Source organism: Rhinoderma darwinii, chromosome 6, assembly GCF_050947455.1.
Source record: "Rhinoderma darwinii isolate aRhiDar2 chromosome 6, aRhiDar2.hap1, whole genome shotgun sequence".
NCBI lineage: Eukaryota > Metazoa > Chordata > Amphibia > Anura > Rhinodermatidae > Rhinoderma > Rhinoderma darwinii.
In genome coordinates this window covers 20541539-20562440 of record NC_134692.1, presented here as the reverse complement: position 1 = coordinate 20562440, position 20902 = coordinate 20541539, and the positions used below count along the sequence as shown (strand labels likewise).

At 41.7% G+C, this 20902-nt stretch overlaps 1 protein-coding gene across 2 annotated transcripts in view; it reads right to left on the bottom strand.

Annotated features, from left to right (window-relative positions):
* Positions 1-16982: 16982 nt before the first annotated feature.
* LYPD6B (LY6/PLAUR domain containing 6B) overlaps positions 16983-20902 on the bottom strand; it is a 51520-nt gene continuing 47600 nt past the window's right edge. For both annotated transcript variants that reach the window (XM_075829269.1, XM_075829270.1), the window contains one exon: positions 16983-20392. In XM_075829269.1, coding sequence (XP_075685384.1) covers positions 20225-20392 — 168 coding nt within the window. In that variant the 3' untranslated portion in view covers positions 16983-20224. The remainder of the gene's footprint in view (positions 20393-20902) is intronic.

The following is a 20902-nucleotide window of genomic DNA, read 5'->3' as shown; positions in this document are numbered from 1 at the left end:
TTACAATGTAATCCATGGGAATGCATTATGTCATTATGTAAAGGTCCTATTAGGCTATGTACACATCTGTCAGGGCTCCGTTCCGACGTTCCGTCTGAGCTTTACGTCGGAATGGAGCCCTGACTGACACAAACGAAAACCATAGGTTTCCGTTTCCATCAGCATTGATTTCAATGTTGACGGTTCCGGTGCCAATGGTTTCCGTTTGCGTCAGTTGTGCAAGGGTTCCGTCGTCTTAACGGAATGAATACCGTAGTCGACTACGCTATTCATTCCGTCAAAATGAAGGAACCCTTGCACAACCGACTCAAACGGAAACCATTGGCACTGAATTTGTCACCATTGATATCGATGGTGATGGAAACGGAAACCTATGGTTTTCGTTTGTGTCAGTCAGGGCTCCATTCTGACGGGAAGCTGCAAGGGAACGGAGCCCTGACGCAGATGAGAACGAAGCCTTACACGGAGCAATGATTGCTTATGTATGGGGACGAGTGATCGTTACTCTGATCGTTTGTCCCCATACATTAATATCATGTCGGCAGCAGGTCTCCCTGTTTACACAGGGTGATGTGCTGCCGAGAACGATGATTTTTAATGCTGCATAAAAGAGCAGATCAGCCGACGAACGAGCGTTTGCTCATTCATCGGCTAATCGTTGTCCTGTTTACACATGGCAAGGATCAGGAATGAACGTTTGCTCCGATCATTTGCACGTGTATCGGAAATGCAGATAAGCCCATCAGTTTCTTTTTGATACATCATTGCCATTATACAAAAGTCACACTCCAATGGAAGATAATAGGAACAAGTCATGTGACTACCCATTCCACTTTATAGGATAGGAACTCAAGCACGGAATAGTTTAGAATAGCACAATGGTCCCGTCATGAGATTTGGTTTCTTCCTGGCTGGAGGCGATGTCTGGTCATTCTCCCGATGCTCTGGTGAAGGAACTGCGGGAGTAAGTGATGGCACAGCGTGATCTCACGAGATCACGCTGTGCTGTGACTAAAGCTGGACATGAATGAAGAGAAGTGTATGTAACTTTGTCACTAATAAATATTTTTTTGAAAACAACATAGTAGTTTTATACAACACGGCGTCTATTAGATTAGGGAGGAGGTAGGGAAGTATGAAACTTGTGACAGTGCCTCTTTAAGCTCAATGCCCAAATTTCTAAGGGTAATGATAGAGAGTTTGCATTTTATCATTGGACAGGGTCTATCTCAAGTTGGCCCCACCACCAGTCACAAAAGTGGTGTCATCACAAAGTTAACAAACAAAGGAAGTAAAAAACATGTCTGTGGGTAAAGATGCCCTTTACCCTCCAGTCTTAGGGCTCATTCAGACGAGCGTGTAACTCGTCCGTGTGACGGCCGTCACACAGGCACATGTATTTCAATGGGGCTATTCACACGGCCATTGTTTCAACGGAGCGTGTGAAGGGTTAGTGGAAATATAGGACATGTCCTATATTCTTGTGTTTTCACGCATCCCTCCATAGACTCTAGTCTATGAGGGAAAAGTGATACCGCGTCCCGCACGGGTGCACCTCATACATGAAAAATGTCTGTTTTAACATCCGAGGTTGCACACGCTCATATGAATGTAGCCTTAGAATGGTCAGGTGTGATGGTACCAGGAGGGAGACCTATTTTATTTTTGCTCTACAGTCCCCTCTCCTGCGTGTACATTCTTGGGCGTGGAAATTAATTGTTCGTGCAACGTAGTTTGGACCTATAGTAGAGCGGAAATATCATCACAACTATAAAGTTCCCATAATATTGTCTGTGTTTGAAAACTGTTCCATCATGTAAATAGGAATTATTACCTAAATGCAAGTCATACACAACCTTCAGATACAATGTGCGTAAAAGGCAGCCATGCGCTCTATGTTGTAGTCAGTGAATAATGTGACATTAATGAATGGGCCACTTGAACTCAAGGTCTGGCCAATAAGTAACTCCCTTTCACAAAACTCTCCTCCACCAAACACACAAAGTAAGGACTGGAAAACCCCAGAGAAAGAGAACTAGTCAACAAGACTTGGGTGTATAGAAAAAGGTGAACCTCGAAATAGCGCTGCTAACATCCAAAGAAGGTAATCCAATAGTTGGAAAAAGAACTTGATTTATTGTACAGACTATGCATTTCTACGCCGAACCACCGTCTTCATCAGGTCAAATGCACTTCCAGCGGTTGTATGGGAGCACGGCCCGAGAATGCGGCCCCCGGCCGTGCTCGCAATCGCAGGCCGTGATTATGGGCACGGCCGTGTACAAAATGACATAAATGTGCAAGTACACGTGCGCTGTGACTGCAAACAATACATAAAAAACCGTTCCTACAGAACTTGAGTGCCAAAACCACCAAATGCACTGTATTTGGTTTACTTTGCATTACTGCTACGTTTGCTATACTTATAAATGTGAGCTTCTTAGCACACATTTTGATCAAATTGTTTAAGTCCACCTGCCACGACAAGGTGACCTCTATTAAGTGAGTCTCTAACCTAGAAAGACACCTCTTTCCTGGGCCTAAGCCTGCAGAATATACTCGGGGTAGGTAGAAACCAGCTTTATTCTAAGTAAAAACACCATTGGGTAGATTGGGAGGACTACACAACCAGGGCCAATTCTAGCTTTTCTGCTGCCAGAGGCGAAAATTTAAATGACGCCCATCCAGATCTTACATAGTTACATAGTTTGTACAGTTGAAAAAAGACACATGTCCATCAAGTTCAACCAAGGGACGGGAAAGGGGAAGTAAAAAATTTCTACACATAGGAGCTGATATTTTTTGGTTCTAGGAAATTATCTAAGCCTTTTGGCAGCATCTACTGTCCCTGCTGTGACGGCTCCTGTGGTGACTATTCCATAGATTCACAGTTCTCACAGTAAAGAAGACTTGTCGCCTCTGCAGGTTGAACCTTTCTTTTTCCAGACAAAGGGAGTGCCCCCTTGTTTTTTGAGTGGGTTTTACAGGAAACAGGATTTCACCATATTTTTTGTATGTGCCATTCATATATTTATATAAGTTAACCATGTCCCCCATTAGTCGTCTCTTTTCAAGGCCAAATATGTTTAATTCTTTTAATCTTTCCTCATAACTTAGATTCTCCATGCCCCTTATTCGCTTCGTTGCTCTTGTTTGTATTTTTTCCAACTCCAGGGCATCCTTTCTATGAACTGGAGACCAGAACTGGACTGCATATTCTAGATGAGGCCTCACTAATGCTTTGTAAAGTGGTAATATTACATCCCTGTCCCGCGAGTCCATGCCTCTTTTAATACACGACAATATCCTGCTGGCCTTTGAAGCAGCTGATTGACATTGCATGCGGTTATTTAGTTTATGATCTACAAGTACACCCAGATCCTTCTCAACAAGTGACTCCCCCAGTGTAGCTCCCCCTAGGACATATGATGCTTGCAGGTTGTTCATACCCAGATTCATAACTTTACATTTATCTACATTAAACTTAATTTGCCAAGTGGATGCTCAAACACTCAGTTTGTTTAAATCCGCTTGCAATTCACGAACATCTTCCATAGACTGAACATTACTACATAGCTTGGTGTCATCTGCAAAAATAGAAATTGTGCTATTAATCCCATCCTCTATGTCATTAATAAATATGTTGAATAATAGTGGTCCCAGCACTGAACCCTGGGGTACAACACTTATAACCGGGGACCATTCAGAGTAGGAATCATTGACCACAACTCTCTGGATACGGTCATTGAGCCAATTCTCAATCCAATTACAAACTATACTTTCTAAACCTATAGTCCTTAATTTACCCATTAGGCGTCTATGGGGGACAGTGTCAAATGCCTTTGCAAAGTCCAAAAACACTATATCCACAGCGGCCCCTCTGTCTAGGCTTCTGTTCACCTCTTCATAAAAACAAATCAGGTTGGTTTGACAACTTCTGTCCTTAGTAAAACCGTGCTGGCTGTCACTTATAATACTATTTATTGTCACATAATTCTGTATATAGTCCTTCAATCTTGATTGATATTCCCCTTGCTGTTCTACATCACTACCAGCCTCCTCCAACTCTTGTGGATGCGCCGTTGCCTTGTACTCCCCTGGCATGTGTGGTGCAGTGATAAAGCCGGGCAGAGTACACCTTGGTGCGTGCCTGTGGAGTACAAGGCAATAGCGCATCCAAGAAAGTTGGAGGAGACTGGTAGTGATGTAGAACAGCCAGGAAAATGTCAATCAAGCATGGAAAGGTGGGATTGGAGTCAGGACTATGTAACTCTTCGAGACAGCGGCACCGCCACATGACCCTTTAAAGAGTAATTAGCATATAGTGTGCGCTGTTTTTTAAGTTGATTTTATTGTTGATGTTGGTACATCTGAAAAACATACTGGGAATGTTTGGAAATATTGTCAGGTCATGAATTACTGCATGGTGGCGGTTTAAAACAAACTGTCAGGTTCCCACTGAATAGACAATGAATTGCAACAATTCCATCTACCCTGCAATTTTGTTATTATAAATATATCCTATATATTTACAGCTCCAGAACCAAACTCTGAATGTATACAGTACCAGAACCAAGCTCAGTACATATATATAGCGCCAGAACAAAGCTCAGTATATATATACAACATCAGAACCAAGCTCAGTACACAAATAGAGCACAAGAACCAAGTTCAGTACATATATACAGCATCATAACCAAGCTTGGTACATATATACAGCACAAGAACAAGACTCAGTACATATATACAGCACCAGAACAGAGCTCAGTACATATATACCGCACCAGAACAAAGCTCAGTACAAATATACAGCACCAGAACAAAGCTTAAAACATAAATATACAGCCCGAGAACCAAGCTCATTACTTGAATACAATACTAGAACCAAGCTCAGTACATAAATACAACACAATAGAGCCCCTTGTAGATCGTGACCTACATAGAGCCCCCTGTAGATAGTGGCCCCCATATATCCCCCTGTAGAAAGTGCCCCACATACAGCCTCCTGGAGATACTGCTCCCAGAGTCCCCAATATATAGAGCCCCTTGTAGATAATGCCACTCACATTAACTAAAAAAAAACAACAACTTTACATAGTCACCTGTTCTTGTTCCCGTACTGTCCTCTAGCAACGCAGGCCTGGTCTCTTCTGACCAAGTTTGGTGGAGCTGAATGACGCAAGCGCATAATTTAAAGGTGCTGATTGGCAGGGGAAAGGAACATCCTTGCCCTGCCATTCAGTGCCGTTCAATGACGCAAGCGGTGCGATGACGTCATCTTGTTGTTTGCATCATTGAAAGGTGTGGAATAACAAGGACCTGCCAGCACTAGTCATTCATGTAATTATATCTGCGTTCTATAGACAGCAGATACAATTATAGTGCAGGAGTGGGTGGTGGCGGTTTGTTTCAGTGGTGCTACCGCTCCCTCAGAGAAGGAGCAGGCCGTTGTCTGATGCGAGAAGCTCATCTCGCCTTATGGACGATGCGGCCCTGTCCACAACCAAAATGGAGGCAGTCACCACCCCTGCATGTACAACACAAAACACAAAAAGTTGATCAGCACATCCTAATAAAATTATATAAATGTGCAGGTGTATGCTGTGACTGCAAACATTACATAACAAAAAAAACATTGCAACAGCACTCTGCGAGTGCCAAGACCACCAAGTGCTACATTTAGATTATTTTGAGTTACTGCTTCCTTTTTGTTTGATGTAGAACAACATACTCTTAAAGGGAATGTGTCGCTAGAATTTTTTTTTTTTTTTTAGTTAAACAGTTAGTATATAAATGATTACACATTGTTCTAATTTTTTTAATTTTTTCACAAGTCAGGAAATATTATAAATTAGATTCTAATTTATAACATTTCCATGTGATGGTCACTAGGGGGAGCAATTACCAAAATTGCAGCATTGGCATGTGGTAAAGCAACCTCACTGCTTTATGCTGCAAAATTGGAGAAGACACACTCGCTCTAGTGTGCTCACACAATGCCCCCTCCTTTATCCTGGCTAGTGCCAGGAGAAAGGAGGGGGTTGAATGTTCAAATCTCCTACACTGTGTGCCGCCATTTTTTGAGCTAATGCACAGTGTAGGAGGATTAGATACAGTGGTAATCACTTGCTATCCCTGCAGAAGGAGTCTCCCCAGCCCTGCTGCCAGGCTGCTGAATAGGCTCTGCTCCTTCCCTGACAAGCAGAGCAGAACACTATTTCTATTGGCTGTTCTGAAGTGAACATATAATGTGAACATATAATGGAAGTGCCCACTTGAATACTAGGTGGTGCCATACTTAAGTAAAAGTCATAGCTCCTCAACGGTACCCTTTTTTAACAGCATGTAAATGGAAAACATTGTTAATTTTTTATTATCTATTAAACATAATATATAAGGGTGGGACAACCCCCTTAAGAACACATAGCCAAATGACTGGGACCATACTGAGACAAACATCACTGTCTCCTGTATCGGACTGTAGCTTTAGCATCAGCCCAAAAAATATTATGAAGAAGACTATGGGCAAGATGTACCATATCTATTTGTGGCAGCTGTCATTTGTAGCCCCAACCTAGCCCAACAATGAGAAATGTGATTTCCATGTGGCTTTCTACCTATATTTTATCAAAAACCCTATTCATACAGTATAGATAGAAATGCAATAATAGATGTCTATCTAAAATACATAGGTACAAATTCCATATACTCAAGATATAAATCTCTGCCACCACGACTCGAAGAGTTAATAGAGGGGGAGGTCATTGTTCATGACCCTGATCTAATAGCCAGACTGTATAGCAGCTATGAATAGCCTCTCTCGTTCAGAAGGACTCAGTGGGCCTATGCATTACAGATATAGCCCATTCATTTCTATGGGAATTATGAAATGCTTATTTTCTTCCGAGGAGGCGCTGCAGGGATATTTAACACTTGCTGGAAGGTTTCTTGATCGATGGGGGCTGTGATCAGATTACTGTTGAGGGACCCTTTCAGCAAAAATCAATTGTCCAAAGTGGAAAATCCCTTTAAAGGGAATGTGTCGCTAGAAATATATTATTATTTTTTTCAGTTAAACTGTTAGTGTATAAGTGATTACACATTGTTTTAATTTTTTTTATTTTTTCACAAGTCAGGAAATATTATAAATTAGATTCTAATTTATAACATTTCCATGTGCTGGTCACTAGAGGGAGCAATTCTCAAAATTGCATCATTGGCAATGTGGTAAAGCAACCTCATTGCTTTATGCTGAAAATTTGGGGTAGACACACTCACTCTAGGGTCCTCACACAATCCCCCCTCCTTTATTCTTTCTAGTGCAAGGAGAAGGAGGGGGTTGAATCTTCAAACCTCCTACACTGTGTGCCGCCATTTTCTGAGCGAATGCACAGTGTAGGAGGATTAGATACAGTGGTAATCAGACAGTATAACACGAACATACACAAACATAATACACACATCACATACACAAACATAACTTACATGCTCCTGACGCCTCCGCTCCTATGCCTTGCGTCTTCGCTGCCTTGAACATATGGCCGGAAGCCGCGACCGGAAGTCGTCATCTTACTGTCCGGCCTTGGATTCCGGTCCACATGAAAATAGCACCTGATTTCGCTGTGACGAAAACCTTCCTTTTGATCTGTGTGGGAACGGCTCCCGTTCGCTTTCTCTATGGGGATGTATGTGCCGTATTCCATCTCTGTATGTGTCGTTAATCGACACATACAGAGATGAAAAAAAATGGCAGCCCCATAGAGAAGTCAAAGTAAGAAAAAAGCAAAAAGGACAACACAAGAACACAAATAAATAAAATGTATTTTAATAACATACTAAAAGCAATATATAAAAAATAATAATTTCCGTGACACCTTCCCTTTAAATCCGAACTCAGCCATCGTTATTTTCTGCAACCCCAAGTTCTAAACTACTCCTAATTCCAATCTGTGTTGCCCTATGATTATTGGTCACAAAATCAAACGAGAAAAGAATCTGACAAGGTCAAGGTCTTCCATTTTTACATGGACATTAATCACATAAAAATTTCTGAAGAAGTAGAAGATTCCTTTGTGTCATAGTCACCACGTAACAGTCTTGAATTGATACTTTCCTGCCACCAGTTACTTTATCATCTTCGACAAACTGAACGTTGGTGATATTTGAATTGCAGACAACGTGGGAAGGTTTAAGAACCTTGACCAAGAGCCGAAAAATAGTGTAAACAGTAATTAAGTGTGACAGATTGCCAGTCAAGCGGATAATGGTGGAGATTATGTATCTCCGTGAGCATTGTCAATGTTCCATAACTGATGTTTTCTATAGTGTACATTAAGTCTGTAAAGGTTGAATGTGAGAATAGGATAAAAAAAAACAAATCTTACAATTTTGTAAGAAAAAAGAAACTTCCCTAGGTGGGCGGAATACATGTCAGAGAAAAAATAAGTGTATTAAACAAGTAAATCTTTCTACTAAATAAGAAAGGTGGACCTAGAAGGAAAAATAATTTAGGAGGCCCATGGACTGCAGTTACAGATAAAGAATTTATTATTGATAAGAATCACATGTTTTAATCGAAGAGGGAGAAAATTATTTTAGTGTTTGGCTTTCGCAAATAAAGCTTAAAAGGGGTTGTCCATATTGGATAATCCTTTTTTGTTAAAAGGGCCCCCCAAATAAGCTAATCACAGGTCATCCTGCTGATTCCTCTGCAGCGCCCCCACAGGGAAAAATAATAATTAGACTGAAAATCTCCTGAGTCCTCCAAAAAGGGAGATGGTCTTTGTAGATACTCTAAAGGCCCTTTTGCAAGGGCCAATGATTGGGTGAACGAGCCCTGTTTCAAAAGAGCAAAAGATCAGCTGATCGCATCTTTTTTGCGGCCAACAAATTGGTCGTTAGTCGGCAGCACATCTACCTTTGTAGACAGAGAGATGTACTGCCGACAAGATGATACTGTATGGGGATGAAAAATCTTAATAGCGATCCTTTGTTCTCATTCTTATGATCATATCTCCATTTGAATGGAGCAAACAAACCATATAAGCCAGGAAAAACTCCCGACATATACTATAACAGTGGGATCCTTTTAACATATCCATCACCCATAGACTATAATGGTACCCATTTAACGTATACATCATAAAAAGCTATAAAAAGGCCATAAAATATACATTAAACGGATGCCTGTGACGTATGCCATACATTACCCTTAGGCTCCCATGTTAAAAAAAACATATACATTGTTCAGAATAGCGCATTCTACTAAGCCATTCCATACCTTAAAAAAAAAGTATACCGACGTATACCAGCCCGATGGAGGCCAAAAGGACACTCTTTTGGCCTCCATTGGGCTAATTGAGCCGTATGTATACAATTATCACTCACGCCATACATACTAAACGTAGTGAGTGAACGTGATGTGAAGGGGCCTTAGAATTGTGAGTATATCCATGATCTGTGATCTCATTGTACAGTATAATATAAAGTCTATATATAATATGTGATATAAAGAATCCATGCATGTATAGGGGTACGCCATGTATAGGCTCACTTGTCAGTGCAAGGTTTATATGGAGATTGAGATGGGGTGACCAGCAACTCGATGCCAGACTGATACATTTTACCTACACTGATACATTGTAGCAAACTTTCAAGACAGAAGATTTGTGCTTTCTGATCAATCTAGCGCCATTGCTTTCATATATGACGAATCCAGACAAACCCCAATGATTTTGATGGGATCTGTAAGATTTCCATTGTGGTTTTGGTATTTTTGACAGCGAGAATAGAACTTCAGACTGCACTATTCTTGCCATCGGAAATACCCAAAGTCCTGATGAAACCCTGATGGACACCATTAACGCAGGGGCGTAGCTGGGAAGGGGGGGGACGGGGACTGGAGCATGATGTGCCCCAAGAGCTGAATGCCACTTTTCCTTGGTCTGGGTTTTTAAATACAGGGCCAGGGCAGCAAGCTCTATCTTTGCCCCAGGGGAAGGAAAGCCTAGCTACGGCTTTGATTAACACTAGTGTGAACAGAACTTTAGCTCATGGAAGGTTGTCTAGAATGGATACAATTGTAGCAAACTCTCAGCTTTGAGAAATATTAGGTCTGAATGGGTTTTCATCTTTTGCATATGAGCAAAATTGTTTGCATTCACTGACAGCAAACAGATTTTGAAAATAGTGAGGAATTGAAAGCATATTAGAAAGTAAAGTAACAATTCAGCTTTATTTACATAAAACCCAACGACCCCTTTAATTTATGGCAAAGTCAGTGCATTTTTACACTAAATAATGGACAAACTCCTCTGGGCTATACAAAATAAACATAAGCAGTGAAGTGTCCTGATCTCATAGAGGTGGATGTGAATTCTAGCACTGACGGCTCTGCCTTCCCTTTCCATCAGGATCCCTCTGAGCAGCATGAAAATCCAGTAAGTAGGAGATTATCAGGGTGGAGAGTTTTAAAGATTTCCGCTAATTTCGGGGGAAATTGTGTTTTCATTGTGAAGGTTAATGGTTTGTTTTTCCAGCATGAGTGAGAACAAAGGCTCATGAGGGATAATACAGGCCTATGTATCGGCTGAGGCTCCATTCATAGAGGTGGGGCCACCCTGCCCAATTCTGCCATAATAACCTGTATTACTGCGCCCAGGAAAATAAGTCAAGCCTAATTACTTCTAAATGTGGCATAGCACCCGCCCTCACATCTGATGGAAAGAACAAGCTCTCACTATTTATTCTCCCAATGGATACTCCTATTTAATTATATCGCACCAACATATTCCACAGTGCAGTACACAGGTAATTACAGACATCAATCCCTGTAGCCCTAATTCTTAGGGTCCTTTTACACCAGCCCATATGGGCCGTAAAAACGAGCGCATATCAATAGGACAGCTCGTTGATCGGCGCTTGTTTGCTCCTTTCACAAGCAGCTATATGTGGGGACGCGCGCTTGTTACTCCGATCAATCGTCGCTATACATTATTATCATCTCGGCACCGCGTCTCTCTGTTTACACAGGTAGATGTGCTGCTGACAATGATATTTCTTGCAAAAGCGAGCAGATCAGCCGATGAACGAGTATTTTCCGTAGATAAATATGAGAGGGATAGATTGAGACACACAAATAGATAGACAGATGGATGATAGATCGATTAGATCGACAGACAGACAGACAGACAGACAGACAGACAGGATAGATAGATAGATAGATAGATAGATAGATAGATAGATAGATAGATAGATAGATAGATAGGAGATAGATAGATAGATAGATAGATAGATAGATAGATAGATAGATAGATAGATAGATAGATAGATAGATAGAATGATGGCAGATAGATATAAAACAAGTGCAAAGGTTCTTTTACCCGGCCTGACCTGGGCTGTGTAAACGAGCGCTCATCAACGAGACAGCACATTGATCGGCGCTCGTTTGCTCGTTACTCCGATCGCTCGTCCCCATACACAGGGAGAGGTGCTGCCGACAACAATAATATTTTCAGTATTTAAAACGATATGATCAACTGATGAACGAGTGTTTACACAGGACAATTATCAGGAACAAGCGCTCTGTGTACGTTCGTTCGCCTGATAATTGGCCAATGTTTAAACTGCACCGATTGTTAAAAAATAAAACCGCAATCGCTCAGATGTAGATTTCTATTAGATGCAGTGCAGCCAGAATTTTTGAGTCTGAGCGTTTTTTTTTTGGGGGGGGGGGGGTCTGTTTCCATCCTTATGCATATTTTCTCTCTCTACGAGTGATCAGCATGCAGTCTTATAGACACAGGGAGAAATTGCAGCTGCACCCCGAAAAGAATTGGAGATGTTGCCAATTGCAATCAATCAATCAATCAATCAATCAATCAATCAATCAGGTACCAGGGATAATTTATGACAAGAGAAAACAAAAGCCAACAATAGACACATTTATTACATTTCATAAATAAACCCCATTTCAGAAGGGGGCGGTTTTTATAAAAACAAGTGTTTCCCATGGCAACGGATTACAGGCGCTCCCTTTCTAGCGCCAGATATTATTGGTTGGTTGCTATAGACAACGGATCTTCTTTCCTCTGGAAATTCTTAAACATCTCCCCTTCTGTCAGACATTTGCCGCCAGCTCAAAAATTTCAGATGGAACAAAAACAAACGTCAGGCTGCATTGTCCTCCATGAAGTGTGTGCGACAGACATGACACATGGGAAAAGAAACGAGGAGGGAGATGTCAGCACACATGTCCCAGCATTCCTGACTCTGTAAACACGCAGTGCGCCAGCATAATACTTCCCTGCCGGAGACAAAAAGCTGAAGCTTCACACGTTGAATCTTGCCGAGCAATGTTTATTCTCCAAAGTCATCGATTCCTGGATGTGATCTCCTCTAGTAATGTTATACCTTCAATGCTCACGGTGATACATATGGCGTAATCACATTTATATTTCTTAGTTGTTTATGTACCTTACGTTTCTGACAGGCGAGGTCGAAACTCGAGGGCCCGATACCAATGCTTGATTAGGGCCATCGAATAGTTCTGGATTCTGTTCATACAATATACAGATCATGTAATGGCGCAACTAGCATGTTATTCTCTCTCGTAGCTGTAGGATCCCCCTCTAGTAAGGACATGGTCACGATGGCTACCTCTGCACCCCTCTATTGCTCATTATATAACTCTATTAGGCTCTCTTCACTCTGGCGCCATGGCTTCCGGTTTTTACAGGAGCCATGAGAGACAGATCTTGGTGCTTGTGGTTGGTTGGCAAGGCTCTGTCGCCACATTATAAGTGTCCAATCTCCTATATATATATATATATATATATATATAAATAAAAGGAGATGGGCGCTGTAATGTAGGTGACAATGCATTTTATTTCGAAAAACGATCTATTTTAAACCACTTTATGAGCGATTTTTAGCTTTATGCTAATGAGTTTCTTAATGTCCAAGTGGGCGTGTTTTACTTTAGACCAAGTGGGCGTTGTACAGAGGAGTGGATGACGCTGACCAATTAGCGACATGCACTCTTCTCCATTCATTTACACTGCACTAGCGATATAGTTATATCGCTATGTGCAGCCACAAACACTAACATTACTACAGTGTCCTGATAATGAATATACATCACTACCAGCCTGGACGTGATGTTTACTCAGAATCCTGACACTTCTGAATCTTTTCTGTGAGATTCCAGCAAGGCAAGCGTAATCTCGTTTGAAATGACAGGTTACATCGTAATCTCGCGAGATTACACTTGCCTTGCTGGAATCTCACAGAAAATATTCAGAAGTGTCAGGACTCCTCTGTACAACTCCCACTTGGGCATAAAGAAATTCATTAGCATAAAGCTAAAACTCGCTCATAAAAGTGGTTTAAAATAGATTGTTTTTCGAAATAAAAAGCACTGCTGTCACCTACATTACAGCGCCCCTCTCCTTATGTAGGAGATAGGGCACTTATAATGTGGTGACAGAGCCTCTTTAAGGATATCCTTCACACGTTTTTAAGAAAAATGAAACATGTTTTGTAATAATGTTAGCTGGAAGATAAAGTGGTTTTCCCCATGATTGGACAACTGATGACCTATTCACCGGATAGGTCATCAGTGTATGATCGGTGCGTGTCCGACACCCAGACCCCGCACCGATCAGCTGCTCCGACTGCCTCCAGGCGCCGGATGTTTTGAACGGTATGCAGTAGTTGGAGCCAGAAACAGTTGGCTCCGAACACTGCACTGCGGCCTTTCTGCAGAATCGCAGCTCTGCTCCTAATCACTTGAATAGGAGCAGAGCTTCAGTACTGCAGAACGGCCGCTATTCTATGACCATAGGCATCTGCTGCAGAACGTTCAAAACATTCGGTGGCTGGAGGCAGATGAAGCAGCTGATCAGTTCGGGGTCCGGGTGCCGGACCCGCACCGATCATATACTGATGACCTATCTAATGGATAGGTCGTCAGTTGTCCGACCGTGGGAAAACCCCTTTAAACGTAATTTATTAAATGCACTACAAACAATGCTTTTTTTTTTTTGCCTTTTTTTAATTTTGGCTGGCATTTTTGGGTAAGTAGCCTTTTTTGGGTGGTCAGCAAGGGGTAGGTGTGGCTAGTCTCAGGCTGCTTTATAGGGGGAAAAAAAAAAAAGGATGTAAAAAATGTGTGACTACAAAAGACGCCACCCAGAAAAATTTAATCGATTGTAAAAAAAAAATTGCAGGAAATCTATGGTGATTTTTTACAAGCCAAAAAAAAAAAATTACACAAAAAACATGCGTGCGAAGGAAGCCTAAAGAGGACCAGTCACCTCGTCTGACATGTCTGTATTAGTAAATACTTGTATTCACCATGAAATAATTCTGGAACTTGTTTTCTTAGAACTCTGCGTTGTGCCGTTCCTCCGTTATTCATCCTGGAAATTTATGAATAAATTCCTTACTTGGCGTTACCATTCCCTTTGTCAGTGGGGGGAGTCTGTTAGTGTGGCAGTCTGACACTGGTTATGCACAGTGTCCACCAACTGATATACAAATACAAACAAACATACCATCAGATTTATATTTTTTTAGAATATTTCAAAGTTGTTGTTTTTTTTAGAAATTTTTAAAGTTTCTACAGTGGATATTTGTTGTGTAATGCTAGGGTTTATAGCTTTATAGACACTCAAATTTATCCCCAACAGAAGTATAACACCAAAATATTTAATAGCTCACTTATTCTACATTTTAAAGTGAACCTCCATCTTTTAGGAACATGCAGCTTTAGGTTCTGTGTTCATTAATTTCCTAATTCATCTTTATAGCAGTTGGAGCTTTGTTTTTCCCATATACAAAGCTCCAATTTCCCTGTATAGACAGTTAAATTATATACTCCTGGCTACCTGCATCGGCCACTAGAGGGAGCCAAGGAGCTTATTGCATACCCAAATCATGGGGCTCTGACCATTATAAAGATATATTAAGAAATTAAATTAGCACAGAATTTTACACCGATTAAGGTTAAATTGTTTATTACGGGTGTACATTCAATTAAAAGATAACCAAAGATAACGTGACAGGTCCTCTTGTAGTGAATTTACAATACACACACCCTCTATCAACCCCCATTAGGACATTTACCCCAAGGCTGCCTAGCTCAGCTCATTAGTATGCAAATTGTGTTCTTTATCATGATAATTAGTCAGCACGTAAAGAAGTCCGCCTGATCATGGATGCTTCCTGATATCACCAGTTACAAGCAAAGACCTGGAGTATACAGGGTGATCTATATCACCCTTCATGGTCCAAGTGAGCAACAGGGAGGGCATTTATTTTTCACTAGTAAATAAAAATAGCAGCATGCCCTTTTCATTGCCGTGTGTTTTCCTTCATTGACTTTAAAAGGGATTGTCCAGTCTAGAAAACCGATTTTCATAACCCTATTAGGGAATTCCGTTTGAGCCAGTTGTGCACGGGTTGCGTCGTTTTGACGGAATGAATACCATAGTCGACATAATAGGCTTCGTTTACATCCGAGTCAGGGCTCCGTTCCGACGGAAAGCTCAGACGGAATGGAGCCCTGACACAGATGTGAACAAACCCTATTATGAATGGACACTGTAATACATAATTTCCCCTGTGGTGGCGCTGCAGGGAAACTGAACACTTCGGGTCAATGCACACAATGCATATTACGTGCGGTTTTGGCGCGCATATTTGCATGCTGCAAAACCGCAGCGTAATACAGTACCAGCATAGTCAATGAGATTCCTGGAAATCTCATGTACATGCTGCGGTATTTTTCTGCACGTAAATTGACCTGCCGTGCGGATTTTTAAATTTGCAGAGACAATTTATCTTGTGTTTCCGCTTCCGAATTGTATATGCCTAGTGCTAAGGAAAAATCGCAGCAAAATCTGCAGCATGATTTTACCTGCGAACTTCCTGTGTATTTTCTGCAGCAAAATGCGCACTGTGTGCATATAGCCTTACTGCCATTTCTTCCCACAGCTTACAGCTGATAGCTGGGGGTCCCAGTTGGGGGACACTTTACAATACAGATTACATTACAATCTGTTTATTGTCAAGGGACTCTTCTGACAAGTAGGAAGTGTACGGAGCACCCCTTTAATGGAAATAAACTGTGGCTTTGAAAACCATATGTAAAAACCATGGTCATGTCTGGTACATGTGGTACTGTGATTTGGTTTTCCACAGAAAGATGTTTCTTAGACAAAAAAGCGCTACTGCGATCACGGCAAAACATTTTGTACTTATATGTGGATTTTGTGAATTTCTCACCGCGGTTAATCCGCTGTGGTTGCGGTACGATTTTGAGACGCTCTATAATGCAAAGTCTTTATTTTACCTTATACAGCTAGATCGCTGAGACTCAGTATCACATAAAGAGGTCGTCCAATTTTGACAACCTTTTTTGTTAGGAGAGTACCTCAACAATAGGTGTCTTGTTGCTGTGACCCCCTGCAATCAGCTGTAAGCTCTGTGGGAACCTGGCGGTAAGTGCTCAAATTCCATGCAGCGCTACCGGAGGAGAAATAAAGTATTACACAGTTCCCATTTAAATTAATTGGTTGTATGTGTAATTAATTTGCCGGGTCACCCAGAACGAAATACGCTTTTTGTAGTGGGTCAATGCTCGATAATAGAGGAGGGTCCTGAATGGGGTAACCCACTCTATTAACTCAGAATTCTGCCATCTGCATAAGCCCTAACGCCTCATGCACACGACCGTTGTGCCACTCGGGCTGTTTTTGACAGCATCCGAGTGGCACCCGATATTCTTCACGGACCCCTTCACTTTAGCGGGTGAATCGGGTCCGTAAAAAATTATCCAAATCTCCGATCCCAGGAAGGATAGGACGTGTTCTATCTTTCCTCGGATCACTGACGGGACTCGGCCGGCGCACACCGTCATGTGCATGAGTCGTAAAAGTAACATTACAGAAAATAGACTTTAAAAATCAAATCAGATCATGTAAGTGCAGCGTGGCTGTTTTATTCATATAAATAATATACAAAAATGGAACAAAAGCATTAACAGGAAAAAAAATATCAAAGATTGTAGTGCAGAAATGAACATATCAAAATAGGGATTTCTGCTTGTAAAACATAAAAATAAAAAATAAAAAAATCATAGCAGCCAATCACAGTCTGTGTTTGATTTTTCCAGTGCCATTTAGACAAAGAAAGCTGAACTCCGATTGGTTGCTATGGTCAATAAGGCCACTCCTTCTCTGAGGGTTTAATACAGGATGACAAATGGATTCATTGTACGTACATTCACGAAATAAATTCACAAAAATAGAAAGTACCAAAAGCGAACGGTGACATCAATCTATAAGATTGACTAATTTTTATTTTAAAGATGTGGAAGACAAAATCACACTGTCCCAGGAAAGTATTCAAGGGTATGTCCATCTTTAAACATCATTAAAACTTGGGGAACTTTGTAAATGCATTACATTACATATCTGATACGTAGTTACAGTTTGTGTTATATTGGAAAGCTGCATTCACAATTCTGCAGGCTGCAGAGCTGAAATCTCCCAACATTTCCTGCAGGCTCAATGTCTGCAAAGAGCTGGTGATTTGCAATCAGGGAAGTATCATCTTTGCCAGGACCTGCATAGTAATTTGATTTATGAAAACCTAACTCTCACTGCATTATAGGAGCTCCGCTTGGTTGTTAGATGTTTATCGACAAGCTTGCTGACTGTTTCCAACCAGAAAAATTATGAATACAGCTCTTAACAATTTGCAACTTTTTATATAGATAAGATCAAAGGTGGACACTCTCTGAAACTACAGTGACAGTTGTAGAGCGGGGTCTGCAACTTGTGGCCCTCCAGGTCTTACATGAAACGACAAATTCCAACATGCCCCGACAGTGGAAGTCTGCCACTGCTATAGGGTGCAGCAACACCCAAGCCCTGGTGCATGAGGGGGCCCCAATGTTTCTTAGCAAGATAAGAAAACAGTAGCATTGTAAAAGGGGCAGTGAACAAGTGTGAATAGCGCTTTATGATAATTGTGATGTATGATAATTGTAGCCAGCGCCATCTCACTGTACAAATACCTACACTTAGACTGTGCATAGATCCTACATGGTGTAAAATCAGTGCACAAAATGGCATGTGATTGTTAGGGGTTGGGCCCAGATTGTAATTTTGCCCCATGGCCCAGGAGCATCAGACTACGCTAATGAATTTTTTAATTCACATTTTGGATCCGACAAGTGCATTTCCCCAGACACTGGTACTTATTTCTGAAAACTAGTGCAATGAAAATATGATGGCAACCGGGTTCCACCATATTATAATAATAGTGTTCTGCTGGTGGCTATAGGCAACAACTGTATTTTCTTTCGCACTGGTGGCTTTTAGGGACTGTTCACATCACATTTTTCCTTTCGCCAGAGGTGTCCCAACATATTCCTCTGATTAAAGAAACTGACGTATCCCACTGTATAAGCAAACAGTGGGACATGTCGCCCAAACTCCCTGGGCACAGCGCTATTTTAACGGCTGAGTCCAGGGAGGCCCTGACGTCACTGTCCATATATGGACAGTGACGTGAGTAGCTTAAAAAACCTGGAATCCACGGCCAGAGAGTCGGCAACGCTATCACCGGGGATTCCGCTCCTAGAGGAGCCCTGGCCATATATTGAGAGTCCAACAGGTAAGAGCAGCACAGCAGAAATAGACCTCACAAGGGTCAAATGGCTGCCAGCCTCCAGGGATCCGACTTGTCAATCCCTCAAATGTAGACAAATAAAAAAAAAAAAAAAAGAGGCGGCAGAACTCCAAATGGATGTCAAAAAACGGTTTTTATTCACCCATACGTGCAAGGGATGCAACGTTTCAGCTGCTCAATGCAGGCTTGACAAGAGCTGCATTGAGAAGCTGAACCGTTGCATCCCTTGCACATATGGGTGAATAAAATTATTTTTTTTTACATCTTCTATTTGGAGTGCTGCTTCTTTTCCTTGATTTATTCATATGTTGATAGTAACGTCAGAGGCTTTTCCAGTCCCGTAGTCCCAACCAGAACACTACTGATGCTCTAGCCGGGGACTCCATAGTGGCCGGGGACTCAATAGTTGAAAACCCCTAACACCACTCTTCATACATGGACAGTGATGTCAGGGGCTTCCCCAGGGCTGGAGTCCCCGGGCCAAACACTACCTGATGCTCTTCCCGGGGATTCCGGCCCTGAGAAAGCTTCCCGAGGTATACGTTTAACATTTACCTGTGACGGATGCCATAGAGTGGCATCCGTCACAAATAGGCCACAATGTTAAAAAAGCCATATACCACACGGTTTATGCGTTATTTTATTGCAGGATCACTCAGGATAGAATAGTACAGTATACGTTATTCAATCCTCCAAAAAAAAGCTATACTGACATATACCAGCCTGACTGAAACCAAAAGGACACTCTTTTGGCCTCAGTTGTGCTAATGGAGACCTATGGACACGTTTAGAGTGTACGAAGGGAGCATTCCCAACATACACGATAAGGTTAGGGCCAAAACGTGATGTAAACAGGCCCTTAAAGAAACAGTACAATTAACAGTGTTTCATTTTAATGGTAGAAGAAGGAATTAAAAGGGCACTCCATGAAAAACTGAGTTAGGCCTAGTGCCAGGCGTTGAGGCGGAGCACGACACAGGGGTGCTAAAAACATTAAATAGAGAATCTGCGTCATGCTCCGCTCCCTCAAGTCCTGCACTAAGCAAAACACAATCTATCACTATAGTAATGTGTATTTTATGGAAAATGAGCATCGTCATAATAATAATAAATAGAATCAAAAACATTGTCCTTAAAAACACACAAATTACTGTACAATAAATTTTGATGCCAGCCCCCATTTCCTCCTGTGGGCACACGCTCACTCACGGTCTGCAGCACTGGTTCGAGTTAATCTGTCTCCGTTGTGTTGAAATGTAACATCGGACGCAGCTGGGACTTTTTGTGGCACGTAATAATCTGATTGCATAGGAGCCACAACACCACACTATCATGGCTGATTGTCCATAATTCCTGGGTCAGAATCCCAAGGGTTAACACATTCCCATCAAAACATGGAAATAACTTATAGCCATTTAAGACGACCGGACCACCCTAACTGTGTAAAACCCCCCCCATACTTCAGAAGTTCTTGTGGGTCGTCTGAGAAGTCCATGTCTATTTTGACAGTATTAGCCCAATTATGCTAGAGGATCACCAGAACTAGGATGGCAGCTGCCACAGCTGGCAAGAAAACGGTCACCCTGTGGGCATCTGATTTCCGATGCGATCTCATGAAGTTTAATACGGCGTTTGTGTGATTTGTGGGTACATCAACATTGCAGATCATCCCGTCACAACAGGAAATGCACTCCTGAAAGAAAGAAATCTCACGTAAGTAGCGGTACAGGAAACAATGTATTTAGCAATGTCAAGGGAGCATTAGAACTTTTTTTCAAAAATGGAGGGGGAACGGCGGGATACAACGGATTTTCAAAAGGAACGTTTGTCAGAGACCAATATATACTAACTTTCCAAAAGTCTGGCACCCGATAATCCAGAACTAGTCCAGCAACTGCAGCAGTAAAAAGAATGCCGACTTTTATAGACAAGTGAAATTCTTGTTTGGTATTTCCCAGTGGTTGGAAAGTCCAATAGTCCAGTCACTTGGTCGTGTGAACGCCGAACTTTGAGCTAACCTTAAGGCCCTTCTACGCGGGTCAAAGATTGCGCGACCGTTCATTTGTGATCATCGCCATGTGTAAACAGGGCAGCAATCAGTTGACAAACGAGCAGACGTTGCTTTTTCAGCTGATCGCCCCCATTTGATTTCAATGGGAGGCAGAGGCATTTTCTTCCTGGGCGGGTTTAAGCGCTTGTGGGA